The 19,397-nt window shown below is 41.7% G+C and overlaps 1 protein-coding gene across 2 annotated transcripts in view; it reads right to left on the reverse strand.

Moving 5' to 3' along the window:
* tmem255a (transmembrane protein 255A) overlaps window positions 1–19,397 on the reverse strand; it is a 106,485-nt gene that overhangs the window by 23,336 nt on the left and 63,752 nt on the right. For both annotated transcript variants that reach the window (XM_059976785.1, XM_059976786.1), the window contains exon 6: window positions 11,215–11,303. In XM_059976785.1, the coding sequence (XP_059832768.1) occupies window positions 11,215–11,303 (89 nt within the window). The remainder of the gene's footprint in view (window positions 1–11,214; window positions 11,304–19,397) is intronic.

The raw sequence follows: 19,397 nt of genomic DNA on the forward strand, positions 1-19,397 counted from the left end.
AAAAAAGTCATAACAAAGACTGTTCTTCCTCAGAAAGCTGAAACAGGCCAAACTCCCACAAAAGCTGTTGCTTAACTTCTACAGAAGCACAATTGAAACCATCCTGACGAACAACGCCAGTGCCAGTTGCACAGCCACTGAGCAACAAGACCTACATCGCGTGGTGAAGGCGGCCCAGCGAATTGTCAGGATGGAGCTCCCAGGACTGGACACCATCTATTCCAGCAGACTCGAGAGGAAAGCAATCAGCATAACCAGAGACACTACACACCCCGGCCACTCCCTGTTTGACCCGCTGTCGTCCAGCAAAAGGTTCAGGACACTAAAAGCCAGAACAAATAGACTGAGGAGCAGCTTCTACCCCAGAGCTGTGGCCTCCATCACACCACTCCCACAGAACAGTGACTGAAACTGTGACCGCAACAAGGACTCAAATACTTGCACTAACGGCACTTTGTGCATTACTGTGACATTCTGGTGATGCTGCAACTTATTTTCTGCTACTTATCTATCTAATACTGTTTTTAATTACTGTCTTGTTTTTATCTACTGCTTTATTTAATTGCCTGAGAGGAGGCCAAACAGAGCTTCATTGTACCTATGTATAATGACAATAAAGATCATTCAATTCAATTCAACTCCTAAGTCCTTTGCACTTCCAATTTTTGAATTTTCTCCCCATTTAGAAAATACTCTATGCCTTTATTCCTTCTACCAAAGTGCATGACCATACACTTCCCTACACTACATTTCATTTATCATGTCTTTGACCATCCTTCTGCAGACTCTCTGCTTCCTCAACACTATCAGCCCCTCCACCTGCCCTCATTTTGTCTGCAAGCCTGGCAAAAAAAAGCCATCGATTCCGTCATTCATATTGTTGGCATATAGTACAAACCAAAGTGGTCGCAGTACTGACCCTGTGGAACACCACTAGTCACCGGTAATCTAACAGAATGAGCCCTTTCATTCCCACTCTACCTCCCACCATTTAGCCAAGCTTCTACCAATGCTAGTATATTTCCTGTGATACAACGGGCTCTTATCTTGTTAAGCAGCTTCATATGCAGCACCTTGTCAAAGGCCTTCTGATAATCCACGTAAACAACATCCACTGTCTCTCCTTTCTCTACTTTGCCCAAAAAATTTTCCTCAAAAAATTGCAACAGAATTGTCAGGCAAGATTTCCCCCTAAGGAAACAAGCTGACTTTGGCCTACTTCATCATGTGCCTCCAAGGACCCAGAAATCTTATCCTTAATAACAAACTCTAATGTCTTCCCAACTACTAATGTCTGGCTGACTAGCCTATAATTCCCTTTCTTCTTTCTCCCTCCTTTTTTAAAGAGTGGAGTGACATTTGTAATTTTTCAGACATCTAGAAACATTCCGGAAACTAATGATTCTTGAAAGATCATTAGAAATGCCTCCAGAGATGGCGATTGCTTAGATACTTTTGCTCCGTTATTTTCCCTATCTTTGCACTATATGTCTACATTCTTAAACCTTAGTCAGGAATTTTATTAGGTCTCTTTTGCTTGCCTGCGAACACATCTATCTTATAATGTCTATCAGAAGCTCTAAATCCGGGAAAAAGGAAGTTATGGCTCCGCTGACTGAGATTATTGCTGCTCTGGAACAACACCGGGAAGATATTTGAAAGGAATTTAGAACTTCTTTCAACCAGCTGGATGCCAAATGGGATGGGATCAGCGCTAGAGTGGACGAACATGCCGTACATTTATCTCGCATCGACTCGACCTCTGATGATTTAAAACGCCGCGTCGAATACCTCGCGACCCTCTGTTCCAGCCTAGAGGAGAAGAACAGTAAACTCTTTTCCAAAATGGTGGATCTTGAAAACCGGAGCAGACGTTGCAATTTATGAATTCTTGGTTTGCCAGAGGCCACCGAACAGGGTTCCCTCGTAAAGTTTTTTTCCGATTTTCTTTGTGAGATTTTTGGGAAAGAATTTTTTCCGACTCCACCTGAGCTTGAAAGGGCACACAGGGTCTATGTTCCTCGTGCAATGTTGGGCTCACGCCCACGACTGGTAATTTTGTACTTTCATCAATACCAGGTGGAAAACCGTTTGATTATGGAGGTGCGCCGCAGAGGTACTTTTGCTTTTCGAAATTCAAACATTTGTTTTGTGGATGATTATGCCCCCCAGGTTTTGAAGATGCGTGCTGAGTTTAAAGGTGTGATGAAGGTGCTTTTCGATCGTGGACTTAGACCTTCACTTCGCAATCCTGCCGACCTCCGAATTACGCTCGCTAATGGAGAATATAAGTGGTTTAAGTCAGTGAAGGAGGCTGAGGCATTTGTTGGAAGTCTTCTGGCTATCCAGTCTTCTTCGGAACCCGGTCGGACCTTCTAAAATGGTGGATAAGTACCTCTCGTAGTAGAAATATTTTTTTTCGGACTCAGACTTTACTTGAATAACTCAGACACTATCTATTGAAACTCTAAGGGATGTAGACAATCTCTCCCTGGACTTGGTGCATTTTTTCTAAATGGATATTCTGTGCTTAATGCTTCCCTGTGGACGTTTAGATTGTACTTACGTATTCTATTTTATTCTTGTATAACTTTATCTACAGAGATCTACAATTGACTCCAACTTGCTTTGGAGGTTTGGAGTTTTTTATTGAAGGCCTCCCTGTTGGTTGGTTTACAGTGTAAGTTTTGCTGCCTTTTTTTTTCTGTAAATGGTTGATAAGTACTCTCCTCGAACCTAGAATTTCCCCCTTTTCTCCCTCCTTTTTTTTCTCTCCTTTTAATCTTCTATAATTTTTCGCGGGTAGGTTAGTTTTGGTTTTCCTTTGATTTTCTTTGTATTAAGTTTTATACTGCTGCAGAAGTTGTTCCTATTTGTAATTATGTTTTCCAGTGCATAAACTAGCTACCATTTGCTATATTATTTATACGGAACTGTTGTTAATGACACAGATCTGGACGTCATATTTGGGTTAATTTTTTTGGTAGAGCTAGCTGCTTTTTTTGGTAGCCGTCTAGTTATGGGTTGCGAGAGTGGGGTGGGTTTTCCAGTTTTAACATCACTCACTGTTTCTATTGCTTTTCTTTGTTACTCAGGACATGTTTATGTTTTGATTCTACGAATCTATGTTTACATTTCTGCTCCCAGACTGATATTGTATTGCTTGACTTTTTGTATGCCTGCTGCCTTTTATGCATTAATAATTGATAATGGCTAGTACACTTAAATTTGTGAGCAGGAATGTAAAGGGATTGAATCATCCTGTTAAAAGAAGGAAGGTCTTCTCACATATTAAACAACTCAAAGCTGACATTGCTTTCCTTCAAGAAACTCATATTCGTTGTTCTGATAACTCCCGGCTTTTGTCAAAGTGGTAGGGTCAGCATTTTCATTCATCCTTTGCCGCTAAAGCTGGGGGGGGGGGGGGGTCTCCATCCTTATTAACTCAAATATTCCTTTTGAACTCCATAATAAGATATCTGATACAAATGGCTGTTTTATTATTGTTTCTGGTAAACTATATAATACTAAAGTTGTACTAGCAAACCTGTATGCCCCCAATTTTGATGATGTTAATTTTTTTGAACGTTTTTTTCCCTCACTACCAGACTTAAACTCATACTCTCTTATACTGGGTGGTGACTTCAATTGTTGGTTAGATCCTAATTTGAATCGATCGTCCTCTGTTACTAGACCACCTACTAAATCTGCCTTAGCTATCCAATCATTTCTCTCTAATTATGGTATCTCTGATATATGGCGTTTTCTTCATCCTACTGAGAGAGATTATTCTTTTTTTTCACATGTTCACCATACCTTTACTAGAATTGACTACTTCTTACTCAATAACCAACTCATTCCATTTGTCTATTCTTGTGATTATCAGAGTATACTGATTTCTGACCATGCCCCAATTACTCTCTCTTTAAACTTTCCTGGTCTCCCCCAGAGGAATAAACACTGGCGGTTTGATTCGACTTTATTATCGGATGATGATTTTCTAAAATTTATTAAGGATCAGATAACCTTTTATTTTAACACCAATACATCACCTGAAGTGTCATCCCAGATTGTCTGGGATGCCATGAAAGCATATCTGAGGGGTCAAATAATCTCCTATACAGCAAATCTTAATAGAAAGTCCTGTGCAGATCGATTAGACCTCATTAATCAGATTAAACAATTGGATCAACTGTATGCTCAAGCTAAGAATCCTGAACTATACAAGAAGCGTGTAGAACTTCAAGCTAATTTTAATCTTTTGTCTACTCAACCTGTTGAACGCCAACTTCTCGAAAGTAAGAGTCGCTTTTACATTCATGGTGACAAATCTGGTAAATTTCTAGCCAATCAGCTGAGGCGTTCCAAAGCCAAACAACATATTACAAAGATCCAGAAGGAGAACGGAGACTTTACATCGGATCATTTAGAAATTAATGACGCATTCAAAAATTTCTATTCTCGACTTTATTCCTCTGAATCTTTGAATGACAATATCTCTGTTGATCAATTTTTAAATAATCTGAATATTCCTTTCCTTTCATCTGATTTTAAAGCCAAACTTAATGCGCCTATATCATCAGAAGAAATATCTTTTGCAATTTCTGCATTGTCCTCAGGGAAATCTCCTGGACCTGATGGGATCCCCGTAGAATTTTATAAATCATCTCCTCACTTCTTTCTCCTCGGTTATTCTCAGTATTATCTGACTCGTTTAATTGCGGCAAATTGCCACCCTCTTTTAATGAGGCATCTATTATTCTTTTATTAAAAAAGGGTAAAGACCCAACAGAGTGTTCCTTGTATAGGCCGATCCCTTTGCTTAATGTTGATGTTAAAATCTTGGCTAAAGTTTTGGCTTATAGATTAGAAACTATTATTCCCTCTATTATCTCTGATGACCAAACTAGTTTTATTAAAAACCGTCTCCCTTTTTTTAACATTCGGCGTCTATTCAATATTTTATATTCACCTCCAACTGAGATTCCTGAATGTGTTATTTCCCTCAATGCGGAGAAAGCATTTGATCGTATAGAATGGAACTACCTTTTTGCAGTTTTAGAAAAAATTGACTTTGGTCAAAGTTTTATCTCTTGGATCAAATTGCTGTATTTGTGTCCTACTGCCTCTGTTTTAACTAATTTTCAGAAATCCCAGTTACTTAACCTCAAACGTAGCACCCGTCAGGGATGTCCTTTAAGTCCCTTTCTCTTTGATTTGGCTATAGAACCTTTGGTGATAGCATTTCGAAATTGTCCTGAATTGACCGGGATTTGGAGAGGGGGTGTTGAGCATAAAGTTTCTCTTTATGCTGATGACTTATTACCTTTTCTTTCAAATCCGTCTACATCCTTACCTCCAATGTTTTCACTTTTTGACCAGTTTAGCCAGTTCTCTGGCTATAAACTTAATTTACATAAGAGTGAACTTTTCCCAATTAATAAAGAAGCACAAGAATTAACATTTTGAGATCTCCCTTTTAAAGTAGTCCATAATCAATTTACCTATCTTGGGATTACAGTCACAAGGAAGTTTAAAGATCTCTTTCGTGAAAATTTTGCCAATCTTGCATATACTATAAAACAGAGTCTGGTACAATGGTCACCTCTATCTATGTCTTTGGTAGGTCATATTAATGTTGTTAAAATGTATGTTCTCCCTAAACTTTTATACTTATTTAATCAATCCTAATTTTTATTCCTAAATCTTTTTTTGATTCCTTAGACTCTATTATTTTGTCATATCTGTGGAAGAATAAGCGCTCTAGAATTAATAAAGTCTATCTCCAAAAACCTAAAAAAGAGGGTGGCATGGCTTTACCTAACTTTCGTTGATATTACTGGGCAGCCAATATACGTTGTGCTACCTTTTGGTCTTTTTTCCATGGCCAACCCGAGTGCTCTAATTGGGTGGCAATGGAGTTGAGCTCCACTAAAGAACTATCTATCTCTGCACTTCTTGGCTATGTACTCCCTAGTAGTTTGTCCAGATTCATAGTTAATCCTCTTGTTAGACACACTTTGCGTATTTGGGCTCAGTTTAGGAAATTTTATGGTTTCCATGGTTTTTCCGTTTCCAGCCCTGTCGTACATAATCACCTTTTTCTACCCACTACGTATGACTCAGCATTCCATGATTGGTATAGGAAGGGCATTAGACATTTTGAAGATCTTTTTATTGATAATCGCTTCGCTTCTTTCCAACAGCTCTCTGCTAAATTCAATCTGCCCAATGCTCATTTTTTTAGATATCTCCAAATTAGACACTTTATTGTTCCTTTAATTCCTAACTTCCCTGAAATGCCTGAGAAAAATGTTATGGACTTTTTTCTTTCCATTAATCCACTAGGTAAAGGTTTAATATCAAGTATTCAAGATAAATTAGCAGCCTTACGACGTGCCCCTGTGGATAAAATTAAAATGGCATGGGAGCAGAATTTAAATACCTCCTTATCTGATGAGACTTGGGACTTGATTCTCAAATCGGTTAGTTCAACCTCTCTTTGTGCTCGCCATTGCCTCTTACAGTTTAAGATTGTTCATAGAGCCCATATGTCTAAATCTAAATGATCACGATTTTATCCTAACATCAGTCCGCTTTGTGATAAATGCAAAAGGGGCGAGGCCTCTCTCATTCATATGTACTGGTTTTGTCTTAGCTTGGAGAAATTTTGGAAAGATGTCTTTCGTTATTGTATATTCTGAATCACCACCTAGAACCAAACCCTTTAATTGCTCTGTTCGGTTTCTGGGGTGAGACAGATCTACGTCTGAGTTCGTCTAAGTGTTGAATATTATCATTTGCCTCTCTCCTGGCTAGACGTTTAATCCTTCTTAGATGGAGAGATGTTGCCCCGCTCACGCATGCTCAATGGCTTAATGATATTATGGCCTGCTTGGACCTTGAAAAAATTCATTATTCAATTCTTAATTCGGACTTAAAGTTCCATAAGGTCTGGGGACCTTTTATCGAGTACTTTTATAACCTTCCTCCTAACTAAGGTTATTTTTTCGGTCCCTTGCTTTCAGCTCCTTTTTCTTTTGGTAGTAGGCATTAATATCTTCTGTTGCTAAGTGTATTCACAGTTTCGGGGTTTGTTGGCCTGATTTATATTCTCTATATTGTGTTGTGGGTGGTCTGGAGTTTCCTTTTTTTTGTTTTGTGTTGTGGGGCTTGGGGAGGACACTAATTTTACTTGTCTTCAATTTGGGTGCTTTTTCAATTATTTTTCTCTGTATCAGATTGTTATTGTATGCTTATTTTTGCACTGTATCAATGTCCTTCATTTTGATCTGGGGTTTTTTAAATCTGTAGTTATGTAGAAAATGTATTTAAAAAACTAATAAAAAAAGAAATGTCTCCACAATCCCTTCAGCCACCTCTTTCAGAACTCTGAGATGTATTCCATCTAGCCCAGGTGACTTCACAGTTCCAAAATTCAAAGTTCAAAGTAAATTTATTATCAAAGTATATATATGTCACCACATATAACCCTCAGATACATTTTCTTGCAGGCATACTCAATAAATCTAATAACTATAATAGAATCAGTGAAAGACCATACCAGCAGGGCAGACAACCAGTGTGCAAAAGACAAAAAAACTGTGCAGATATTAAAAGAAAGAAAAATAAATAATAATATTAATAATAATAAATAACCAATAAATATTGACAACATGAGATGAAGAGTCCTTGAAAGTGAGTCCATAGATTGTGGGAACATTTCAGTGATAGGCTGAGTGAAGTTATCCCCACTGATTTAAGAATCTGATGGTTGAGGGGTAATAACTATTCCTGAACCTGGTGGTGTGGGTCCTGAGGCTCCTGTACCTTCTCCCTGATGATGTATGCTACTTTTCTTCAGTCCTTTCTTCTTCACAAGAACTTCTACTTAGTAATAACAACTACACTCACTCTTGCCCCTGACACCCTCCAATTTCTGGCATACTGTTAGTGTCTTCCACCGTGAAGACTCATGCAAAATATTTATTAAATTCACCTGCCATTTCATTGTCCCCCATTCCTACCTCTCCAGCTACATTTTCCAGCAGTCCAATATCCACTGTAACCACTCTTTTACTCTTATATATTCGACAAAAACTTTTCGGTGTCTTCTTTTATATTATTGCCTAGTTTATCTTCATTTTTCATCTTTTCTCTCCTTTTGGATCTTTTGGTTGTCTTCTGTTGGATTTTAAAAGCCTCCAAATCCGCTAATTTCCCAGTATTTTTTGTTATATTACCCGCACACTCTTGATTTTATGCTGTCTTTGACTTCCCTTGTCAGTCACAGTTGCATCATCCTCCTTTTAGAATGCTTCTTTTTTGGGATGTATCTGTCCTGTATTTTCCAATTTGGCCCCAGAAACTCCTGTCACTGCTATTCCGCCATCATCGCTGATAGTGTTGCCTTCCAATCAACTTTGGACAGCTCCTCTCGCATTCCTCTGTAATCTCCTTTACTCCAATGTAATACTGATTCATCTTACTTTATCTTCTCCCTCTCAAACTGCAGGGTGAATTCTGTCATGATCACTGCCTCCTAAAGGTTCCTTTACCTTAAGCTCCCTATTCAAATCTGGTTCATTACATAACGCTCAATTCAGAATTGCCTTTTCCCTAGTGAGCCCGTTTGTTCCCAAGTTCCCACTCAGCCCCAATCCAGCAGCTTAGCTCCTTGGGGGCTTTTTGGGGCTTGTCCCTGTCTAAGAAACACCTCCCAGTATTTCCTGCTCCCAGCTGTTTGCACCAGACTGATAAATACAAGAGATTCTGCAGATGTTGGAACTCCAGAAACACACCCACGGAATGCAGGAGGAATTCAGCAGGTTAGACAGTGTTTATTGAGGGGGGTAAAGCCAATGTTTTGGGCTGAGACCCTCCATCGGGACTGGAAATGATGGGGGTGGGAGGGCTTTGGAGTGTATCGGCTAAAAGGAGAGATTAGGTAAACCTGAATTGTTTACTCTGTCGGAGGTTGAGAGACGGCCAGCAAGCGTAAGTACATTTCTGAGAGACAGGGTAGATGGTCAGAATCTTTTCCCTCCACAGTGTACTATACATCACTCTCCTTTACTGTCAGATTCCTTCTTCTGGAGCCCTTTACCTTTTCCATCTATCATCTCCCAGCTTCTCACATCATCTCCCCACCCACTTACTTTTCTCCGTCACCTGACTTCACTTATCACCTGCCAGCTCATTCTGTTTCCCCTCCCCTTCCTCACCAGTCCCGATGTGGGGTCTTGGCCCCAGGCATCGACTGTTTATTCATTTCCACAGATGCTGCCTGCAACCTGCTGAGTCCCCCCAGCGTTCCGTGTGCGTTGCACTAGACCGGCAGCCCGGGCTTCTCATGCAGCCTATCCAGGAATGCTCAATGTCAGCAGGCAGAGCGTTCAGATCCTAGGGCGGAACATCTCAACTGATGGAGAAGTCGATTCATCCTGTGGGGGCATGAGCCTCTCACTGGAACTCCATAGCACTGTGACTTTAGGGATAGGACAGGAGAGTGGGGTGAGGGTCATCTTCAGTAAAAGAAAAGATAGTATAGTGGACAGTGAGGAAGGTCATCTAAGATTATGATGGAATCTTCATCAACTGCTAAGGAATGGCAGATGGAGGTTAATTTGACAAAAATGTAAGGCGTTGCATTCCGGTAAGACAAACCAGAGCAGGACTTACACAGAAGGGCTGTGGGGAGAGTTGTAGAACAGAGGGACGCAGGTACAGGACTGTGGAAACGTCTTAGGCACATATATATACACCCAGGGTGCCGAAGCCTTTTGCACAGTACAGTACTTGTCAATGTGGAGCAGAAATCAAGTTTGTAAATCTGGCAGGAGCAAAGGATGTTGGGAATGGTGAGGGTAGAGTGCCCTGGGAGGGGTGTGGGACAGAAAGCAGAGCAGTGCCTGGGGGTAGGATATGCTCTTTTCGTCTTATTACTACCAGCAGGGAGCCTGAAACAACGTACTCACTTCAGGAACAGCTTCTTCCCCTCTGCCATCAGATTTCTGAATGAGCAATGAACCAACTCATGGACACTACCACACTATTTTGCTCTCTTTTTGCACTACTTAATCAGTTAATTTTTAAGTACTTACAGTGGATTCCAGTTAGTTGGGGCAGCTGCTTATTTGGGACAACTCTTAAAAACAAAAGCTTACCGAGAAAATAGCTGGGATTTCTTTCATTTATTTGGGACAGGAGACTATTGCTAAACCGTTTCAAAAGGCATCAGGCACTTGCACTTGTGTGGCCATTAGACACTACAACGTGCTTAGAGCAAACAGTTTTTAAATAGCATCAGTTACGTGTGTTTGAGTTCAAAAAAGTCATTTTTGTCACAGATAGTTGGCAAGAAATAATCAGTATGAGAATTCAGAATGGTTTTGCTCACTGTGGTTTCACACATTCAGGCCTGGAGATGCCAGAAACAGCGGGGAGTGAAAATGAAACCATTGTACTATTCAGCAAGTTCGGAACTACAAAGAATTTGAAGGCATCAACAATCATCTTGAATGAAAATGAAGATTTGGAGGATGCAATCATCCAAAGCATGGTAGGAAGACAACCCATTATCTGCTCTAGATGTCTGCACTGATTTTGATTATTTACAGTCAATCAAAAGAACATGGCAGTGTACAATGGATGAATTTCTCTGTCGATAACTATTACGAACTAATGCACAGTTTTATCATACTGTAGTAATATTGGTAGTGTTCTAGTTTGTTTTGTATTTCATTTAAATACGTAATTTGTTATTCAGTTAAATGCTAATTTGTCTTTTTTATACCTTTTTAATCAGTTCCATGAAACTTAAGTGAATTGGGACAGCCGCGTAACTGGGCCAAGATGTACTGGTCCCAATGTGTCCCAATTAACCGGAATCCACTGTATTTCTGAGTGTACTTTATAGTATTTTTATGTATTTTGCAGTACTGCTGCAAAACATCAAATTTCATGTCAGTAATAACAGAGCTGATTCTGAGGTCTCGGAAGGATCTGAAGATAAGGATGATAGTGTTAAGATGGAGACTGGGTGCCAACGAGCATAAGGCTGGTGGGCAAACAGGATTTGAGATAACCATAATACAATTTACTGATAATAATTTTGGAATGGAAACAAAACATGCTCAACAGTGAACAGGTAACTTACGTTAAAGCAAACTTTATTTCAAGATGGAGACAGGTAGAAATTCAAGGGAAACTCACCTGCCACACTTATAAAGATCGCAGCAATAACAGGTATTGCTCTTTATTTTCAGTATGCAGGGAGCGCGTGACTGATTCGGGCATGTCACCTAATGGAAAAAATAAATCCAGTCACTAGGCAATAGCTCTTCAGTTCCATATTTAATCCGAAAGCTTATTCTGGGTTTCTTTTTACATCAGGCATTAAATGACAAGTGAGTATTATTTAGAATATAGAAGATAGAACAGAATTAGAATATAGTGTCAGAGTACTAAACCACAGAAACAGGCCCTTTGGCCCATTTAGTGCATGCCAAACTGGTCTTCTGCCTAGTCCCATCTGCCTGCACCCAAACCATATTCCTCCAAACCCCTCACATCTATGTACCTATCAAACTTCCCAGAAATGTTACAATCGAACCCACATCCACCACTTCTGCTGGCAGCACACTTCACTCACACTACCCTCTGAGTGAAGAAGTTTCCCCTCAGATTCCTCTTAAACCTTAGGATAAACGAGCAGAATTACAGTATTTGGCACATTGAGACCTCTCCGCCATTTCATCATGGCTGATCCATTTCCCTCTCAACCCCAATCTCCTGCCTTCTCCCCATAACCTCTCATGCCTTGAATAATCAAGAAATTGTCGAATTCCAACAAGTACACCCAATGACATGGCCCCCACAGTTACCTGTAGCAACAAATTCAGCATGGTCTGGTTCAAGAAATTCATTCTAAGTGGACCTCCCTCTATTCTGAGGCTGTGCCCTCCAATCCTAGATTCCCCCACTACAGGAAACATCCTCTCCACATCCACTCTGTCTAGCTCTTTCAATATTCGATAGGTTTCAATGAGATCTCCTCTTATTCCTCTAAACTCCAGTGAGCACAGGCCCAGAGCCACCAAACACTCTTCACACATTAACCATTTAATTCCTGGAATCATTCTAGTGAACCTCCTCTGGACCCACTCCAATACCAGCGCATCTTTTCTTAGATAAATGCCAAAAACTGCTCACAATACTCCATGTGGTCTGACCAATGTCTGATAAAGACTTGTTTTTATATACTAGTCCTTTCAAAATGATTGGTAACATTGCATCTGCCTTCCTCATCACCGACTCAAGCTGCTAGTTAACTTTTAGGGAATCCTGCATGGGGGCTGCCAACTCTCTTTGCACCTCAGATTTTTGAATTTTCTGCCCATTTAGAATGCTTTTATTCCTTCTACCAAAATGCATGAGCATATGCTTACTGACATTGTATTCCATCTGTCACTTTTTTACCAATTCTCCTAATCAGACCAAGTCCTTCTGCAGGCTCCCTGTTTCCTCAACACTACCTGCTCCTCCACCTATCTTCATATTGTCCACAAACTCGACAACAAAGCTGTCAATTCCATCACCCAAATCGCTGACATACAACATAAAAAAAAGTAGTTCCAACACAGACCCCGGTGGAACACCATTAGTCACTGGCAGACAATCAGAAAAGCCTTCCTTTATTCCCACTCTTTGCCTCCTGCCAATCAGCCAATGCTCTAACCATGCTGGTAATGCCATAGGCTCTTGTTAAGCAGCCTCATGTATGGCACCTTGTTAAAGGCTTTCCGAAAATCCAAATACACATCAACTGATTCTTTGTCTATCCAGTTTTTATTTTGAATTGAATTGACTTTATTACTTACATCTTTCATATACATGAGAAGAAAAAATCTTTACATCTGTCTAAGTGTGCAATGTGCAATTTATAATAAATAGAATGTACAACAGGACAGTCTATGTACAACATAGAAATACAATGTGCCAGTATGAATTAATCAGTCTGATGGCCTGGTGGAAGAAGCTGTCCTGGAGCCTGTTGGTCCTGGCTTTTATGCTGCGGTACCATTTCCCAGATGATAGCAGCTGGAACAGTTTGTGGTTGGGATGACTCAGGTCCCCAATGATCCTTCAATATCTTTTTACACACCTGTCTTTGTAAATGTCTTGAATAGTCTGAAGATCATATCTACAGATGTGCTGGGCTGTCCGCACCATTCTTTGCAGAGTCCTGCGATTGAGTGAAGTACAGTTCCCATACCAGGCAGTGATGCAGCCAGTCAGGATGCTCTCTGTTGTGCTCCTGTAGAAAGTTTCTTCTAAGAATTCCAAAAGATGTGTCAGGCAAGATTTTCCTTTGAGGAAACCATGCTGTCTTTGGCCTTTATCATGTGCCTCCAAGTACCTTGAAACCTCATCCAACATTTTTCCAACCACTGAGGTCACGCTAACCAGCCTATCATTTCCTTTCTTCTGCATCCTCCCTTTGTGAAGAATGAGTGAAGAATTTTTCCAGTCCTCTAGAACCATGCCAGAATCTATTGATTCTTGAAAGATCATTACTAATGCCTCCACAGTCTCTTCAACCACTTCTTTCATAAGCCTAGGGTGTAGACCATCTGGTCCAGGTGCCTTACCTACCTTCAGATCTTTCAGCTTCCCAAGTGCCTTCTACCTGATAACAGCAACTGCACATACTTCTGCTCCCTGACGCTCTCGAACCTCCGGCATACTGCCAGTATCTTCCACAGAGAAGACTATTGCAAAATATTTATTGTTCATCCGCCATTTCCTTGTCCCACATTAAAACCTCCCCAGTGTCATTTTCCAGCAGTCCAATATGTATTCTCGCTTCTCTTTTACTCTTTATATATCTTATGAAAATTTTTGGAATCTTCTTTAATACTACTGGCTAATTTACCTTCATATTTCATCCTCTCTCTCCTTATGGCTTTTTAAGTTGCCTTCTATTGGTTTTTAAAAGCTTCCCAATCCTCTAACTTCCTGCTAATTTTTGCTCTCTTTTGCTTTTATGTTGGCTTTGGTTTCTTTTGTCAGCCATGGTTTCATCATCCTGTGTTTAGAATTCTTCTCCTTTGGGGCGTATCTATCCCGCGCCTTCCGAATTGCTCCCAGAAGCTCCAGCCACTGCTACTCTGCAGTCATCTCTGCTAGTGTCCCCTTCTAATCAATTTTGGCCAGCTCCTCTCTCATGCCTCTGTAATTCCATTTGCTCCACTGTAATACTGATACATTTGACTTTAGCTTCTCCCTCTCAAATTGCAGGATGAATACCATATTAATTTCACTGCCTCCTCCTAAGAGTTCCTTTACCTTAAGTTCCCTAATCAAATCAGTTCATTACACAACACTCAATCCAGAATAGCTGGACCATCAAGATCTGTTACGCTTGCAATTCCTTAACTCTACCCACAATGATTCTACATCTTCTAATCTTATATCTCCTCTTTCCAAGAACTTGATTTCATTTTTTATGAACAGAGCAACCCCACCCAACCTTCTGCCTATCTATCATTCTTTTCAATACAACGTGTATCCTTGGATGTTAAATTCCCAACGATCTTCTTTCAGCAACGAATCAATGATATCCACAACACCATACCTGCCAATCTCTAACTGCGTTACAAGATCATCTACTTATTCCACATACAGTATGCATTGAATTATGACACATTCAGTCCTTTTTGATTTTGTATTCATCACCCTTTCTGATTTTGTCCCGTTACACTGCAACTCATCCCACTAACTCAAATTTTGCCTTATTATTTGCCTGTCCATAAGACCATAAGACATAGGAGCAGAATTAGGCCATTCAGCCTGAGTCTGCTCCGCTATTCCATTATGGCTGATCCCAGATCTCACTCAACCTCATATACTTGCCTTCTCGGCATATCCTTCGAAGCCCTGTCCTTCCTGACAGTCTCATTACACACTGCCTTCGCTTGTTTACCAACTGCCCCATTCTCAGCTCTATCACTTCAGTTCCTATTCCCCTGCCAAGTTAGTTTAAACTGTCCCTAACAGTTCTAGCAAACCTGCCCACGAGGATATTGATCACCTTTGGGTTCAGGTGTATCTCGTCCCTTTTGCACAGGTCATACCTTCCCCAGAAGAGATCCCAATTGTCCAGGAATCTGCAACTCTGCCCCTTGTGCCACTTCCTCAGCCACTCATTCATCCGCCAAATCATCCTATTCTTACCTTCCCTGGCACAAGGCACAGGCAGCGATCCTGAGGTTACTACCCTGGAGGTCCTGCTTTTCAGTTTTCTACCTAACTCCAGGACCTCCTCCCTTTTCTTCCTGATGTCACTGGTGCCAATATGTGTCAGGACTTCTGGCAGCTCACACATCCCCCTTTCGAATGTTCTGGACCCAATCCGAGATGTCCCTGACCCTGGGACCTAGGAGGCCACATAGCAACCGGATGTCTCTATCACTTCCACAGAATCCCATCTCTACTTCTCCTCCCTTCCCTTCTGAGCCACATGACCAGACTCAGTGCCAGAGACCTGGTCGCTGTAGCCCCCCCCCCCCACCACCGCTGGGTCATACCCCCACCCCCCAACAGTATCCAGAACAGTATACTTTATTGAGGGAATGGCCAAAGAGTACTCTGTACTGCCTACCCATTTCCTTTCCCCCTCCTGACAGTCACCCAAGTACCTCCCCCCTGTAACTCCTGACTACCTCCCTGCAGCTCCTATCACCTCCACAGTTTCCCATATGAGCCGAAGGTCATTGAGCTGCAGCTCCAGCTCCGTAACACTGAGGAGATGCAGCTTGGAGCACCTGGTCCAGATGTGGTTATCCGGGAGGCTGCAGGTCTCTCAGAATTCCCACATCTCGCAAAGGACACAACACAGCCCCTGGGGCCATTCTCACTGCTCTGCCTACGTAGCAACGGACAAGGAATGAAGAAGCAACTTTACCAGGTACGTGCCTCACCAAAACTGTTGAGCCAAAGCCTCCCCATCCCAACAATGGATCCTCTACTCGTCCCTACCCATTTTTATTTGCCCTTGTTAATGAATCATGATTTAATTGGGCTGCTGGAAAAGCGCCTGCAAACATTCCTTTTTAAATGTCACTCACGAACCAGTGAGTGACCTCCTCTCTCACTCCCGATTCGCCTTTCACCCATTAGGTCAAGTCCCACCCAGCTTCAGGGGAGAGGCCTGCATGCATTCACCCTATCTGTACTTCTATAAAATCCTCCCTCATTCTCCTAAAATCCAGGGAATAAAGTCCTAACCTATTCAACCTTTCCCTGTAGCTCAGCACAAGAGCAAGACTTTCGGCTCACAGTGTCTGTGCCAAACACAATGCCAAATTAAATTCTTCTGGCAGTCCATGAACCTCGTTATCCATTCCTGCATATTCATGTGTCTAACAGACTCTTAAATGCCACTATTGTATCTGGTCCCACCACTTGGCAATCTGTTTCAGACATCTACCACTCTTTATACAGCCCTGCACTCCTCTTCTAAATCTCCCCCCACCCCCTCATCTTAAATACGTGTCCTCTAATAGTTGACATTCCTACCCTGGGAAAAAGATTCTGACTGTCTACCTTATGTATGTCTCTTGTAATTTTGTTCTTCCCTTGGGTGAAACACATCCACTGCTGAGATATGACCTCTTATCATACCATGTGCACATTGAAGTGATATTAAAATCTCATAATACACTCTACAATATCTGAAGTGTAACAGATTTCCTTTTCTGCCACAGCTGAGTTAACATCTCAGGCTCAGTAGACCCTTGTGGTAAACCATTCCTTTCCAATGACTTGCAGGGCACACTATTTCAAACTCTGTTTCCCTGGCGATAATCCAGATGATAAGAGATTCGGCTGAGGCTGAAACAAACTGACAATCTCTTAAAAAAGCAACTTTCTACGTTTGGTAAAAGACATTTACTCAAACTTCTTTCTGCAAGAAGAACCTTCTGGACGATAAACACAAGAAATGCTGCAGGTGCTGGAAATGCAAAGCAACACAGCAGGAACTCAGCAGGACTGGCAGCATCAATGGAGATAAATTAACATTTCAGGCCAACGCCTTTGTTTAGGACTGGAAAGGCAGGGGGAAAACACCAGAATAAAAAGGTGAGGGGAGAGGGAAAGAGGACAGCTAGACGCTGATCGGTGAGGCCAGGAAGGTGGGAAAGGTAAAGGGCTGGAGAGGACGGGATCTGATAGAACATAAGAGGCTAAGAAACAGGAGCAGGAATCGGCCTTCTGCCCCGTCGAGCCTGCTCCGCCGTTCAATAAGATCGTGGCTGATCTGGCCATGGACTCATCTCTACCTACCTGCCTTTTCCCCATAACCCTTAATTCCCCAATTATGCAAAAATCTATCTAACCTTGTCTTCAATATATTTACTGAGGTAGCCTTCACTGCTTCATTGGGCAGAGAATTCCAGATTCACCACCCTCTGGGAAAAGCAGTTCCTTCTCATCTCCGTCTACTCCCCCGAATCTTGAGGCAATGTCCCCTAATTCAAGGAGGAGAGGAAAGTGGGCCATAGGAGAAAGGGAAAGAGGAGATGTACCGGGGGAGGTGATCAGCAGGTGAGAAGAGGTAAGAGGCCAGGGTGGGGAATAGAAGAAGTGGGGAAGGGGGAGAGAATTTCTTTTACTGGATGAGAAATCAATATTCATGCTATCAGGTCTGAGGATACCCAGACAAAATATAAGGTCTTGCTCCTCCACCCTGAGGGTGGCCTCATCATAGCACAAGAGGAGGCCATGGACCGACATGTTGGAATGGGAATGGGAATCAGAATTAAAATATTTGGCCACCGGAAAGTTCTGCTTTTGGCAGATGGAGTGGAGGTGCTTGATGGAGCTGTCCCCCAAGTTACGATGGGTCACACCGGTGTAGAGGAGGCCGCACCTGGAGCACTGGACACAGTAGAGTGAAATGTGTCATTTGCATCAAATCAAATCAGTGAGGCTTGTGCTGGGCAGCCCACAACTAGCCCTAGCATGTCCACAACTCGTTAACCTCACGGTAATGTGGGAGGAACCCGGAACACCTGAAGGAAATCCATGGAGTCACAGGGAGAAGGTACGAACTCCTTACAGACGATGTTGTGAGTCGAACCCTGATCTTACAGCAGACATTTGGGGTAAAGCTTTGGGCTAATCGCTACACTGCTGTCCTGCCTATGATGTACTGTGATGTGCTAAGTTTTTCCTATGATGTTCAGTGTGTGGCTGAAATCATCAATGCCTCTTCAAAATTAAAACCAAAAAAGCTTTAGCAGCGCATTCATTATGACTCTGAGTGCTAAACTTCAGGATTTGAAATATTATATTTCAAATCCTGCAAGTTCTTTCACTTTCATGCTGTTCATCTGAGGGTGTCGCGTCCTTATGCAATACGTGGATATTTACGAAAATCAAAGTCAAAAGTCAAAGTAAATTTATTACCAAAGTACATCAAAGTATGTTAGCACATAGTACCTTGTGATTCAACTTCTTGAGGCATAAACTGAAAAATAGAATTTATGAAAATCTATAAATAACAAAGACTGACAAACAGCCAATGAGCAAGTAAGACAAATTGTGCAAATAAAAAAAGTACTGAGAAACGAGCTGTGGATTCCTTGAAAGTGAGTCCACAGATTGTGGAATTAGTTCAGAGTTGAGGTGAGTGAAGTTATCCACGCTGGATCAGGAGCCAGATGGTTGTAGGTTCCTGGACCTGGTGGTATGGGTCCCGAGGCTCCTGTACCTCCTGCCCGATAACAGCAGTGAGAAGAGAGCATGGCCATGGATGGTGTGAGTCCTTGATGATGGGTGCTGCTTTCTTGTAGCTGCTCTCCTTGTAGATGTGCTCATTGGGTGGAGAGCTTTGCTTGTGATGGACTGGGCTGTATCCACCATTTTCTGTAGACTCTTCTGTTTCTGGGCGTTGGTGTTCCCATGCCATGCTGTGATGCAACCAGTCCCACTGTGCATCTACAGAATTTTGCCAAAGTTTTACATAGCATGCTGAATCTATGCAAATTTTTAAGCTACTCTGCATCCAAATACATTACTGGTGGTTTGTTTTCTTTCTCTCAAATCTTCATGTTCAGTCTATCCTATCCCATCTTTTCCCATCAACAATCGTGTCACTTCTTAACCCTTCCTCACAGCTACTTTACTCCCCTTTTCAATTGTCCGGTCACAAGTCCGGCTTTGGATAAATCCATTTTCCCCACTCCACTGAGTCCTTCCAAAGGGTCTCGGTCTGAAATGTCAACTGTACTTAGATGCTGCCTGGCCTGCTGAGTTCCTCCAGCATTTTGTGTGTAATGCTTCCCACTCCATTTCTGCATCTCTCAGGAAGAGCTATTCATCTTACCCTT

This window comes from Hypanus sabinus, chromosome 8 (genome assembly GCF_030144855.1).
Source record: "Hypanus sabinus isolate sHypSab1 chromosome 8, sHypSab1.hap1, whole genome shotgun sequence".
Taxonomy (NCBI): domain Eukaryota; kingdom Metazoa; phylum Chordata; class Chondrichthyes; order Myliobatiformes; family Dasyatidae; genus Hypanus; species Hypanus sabinus.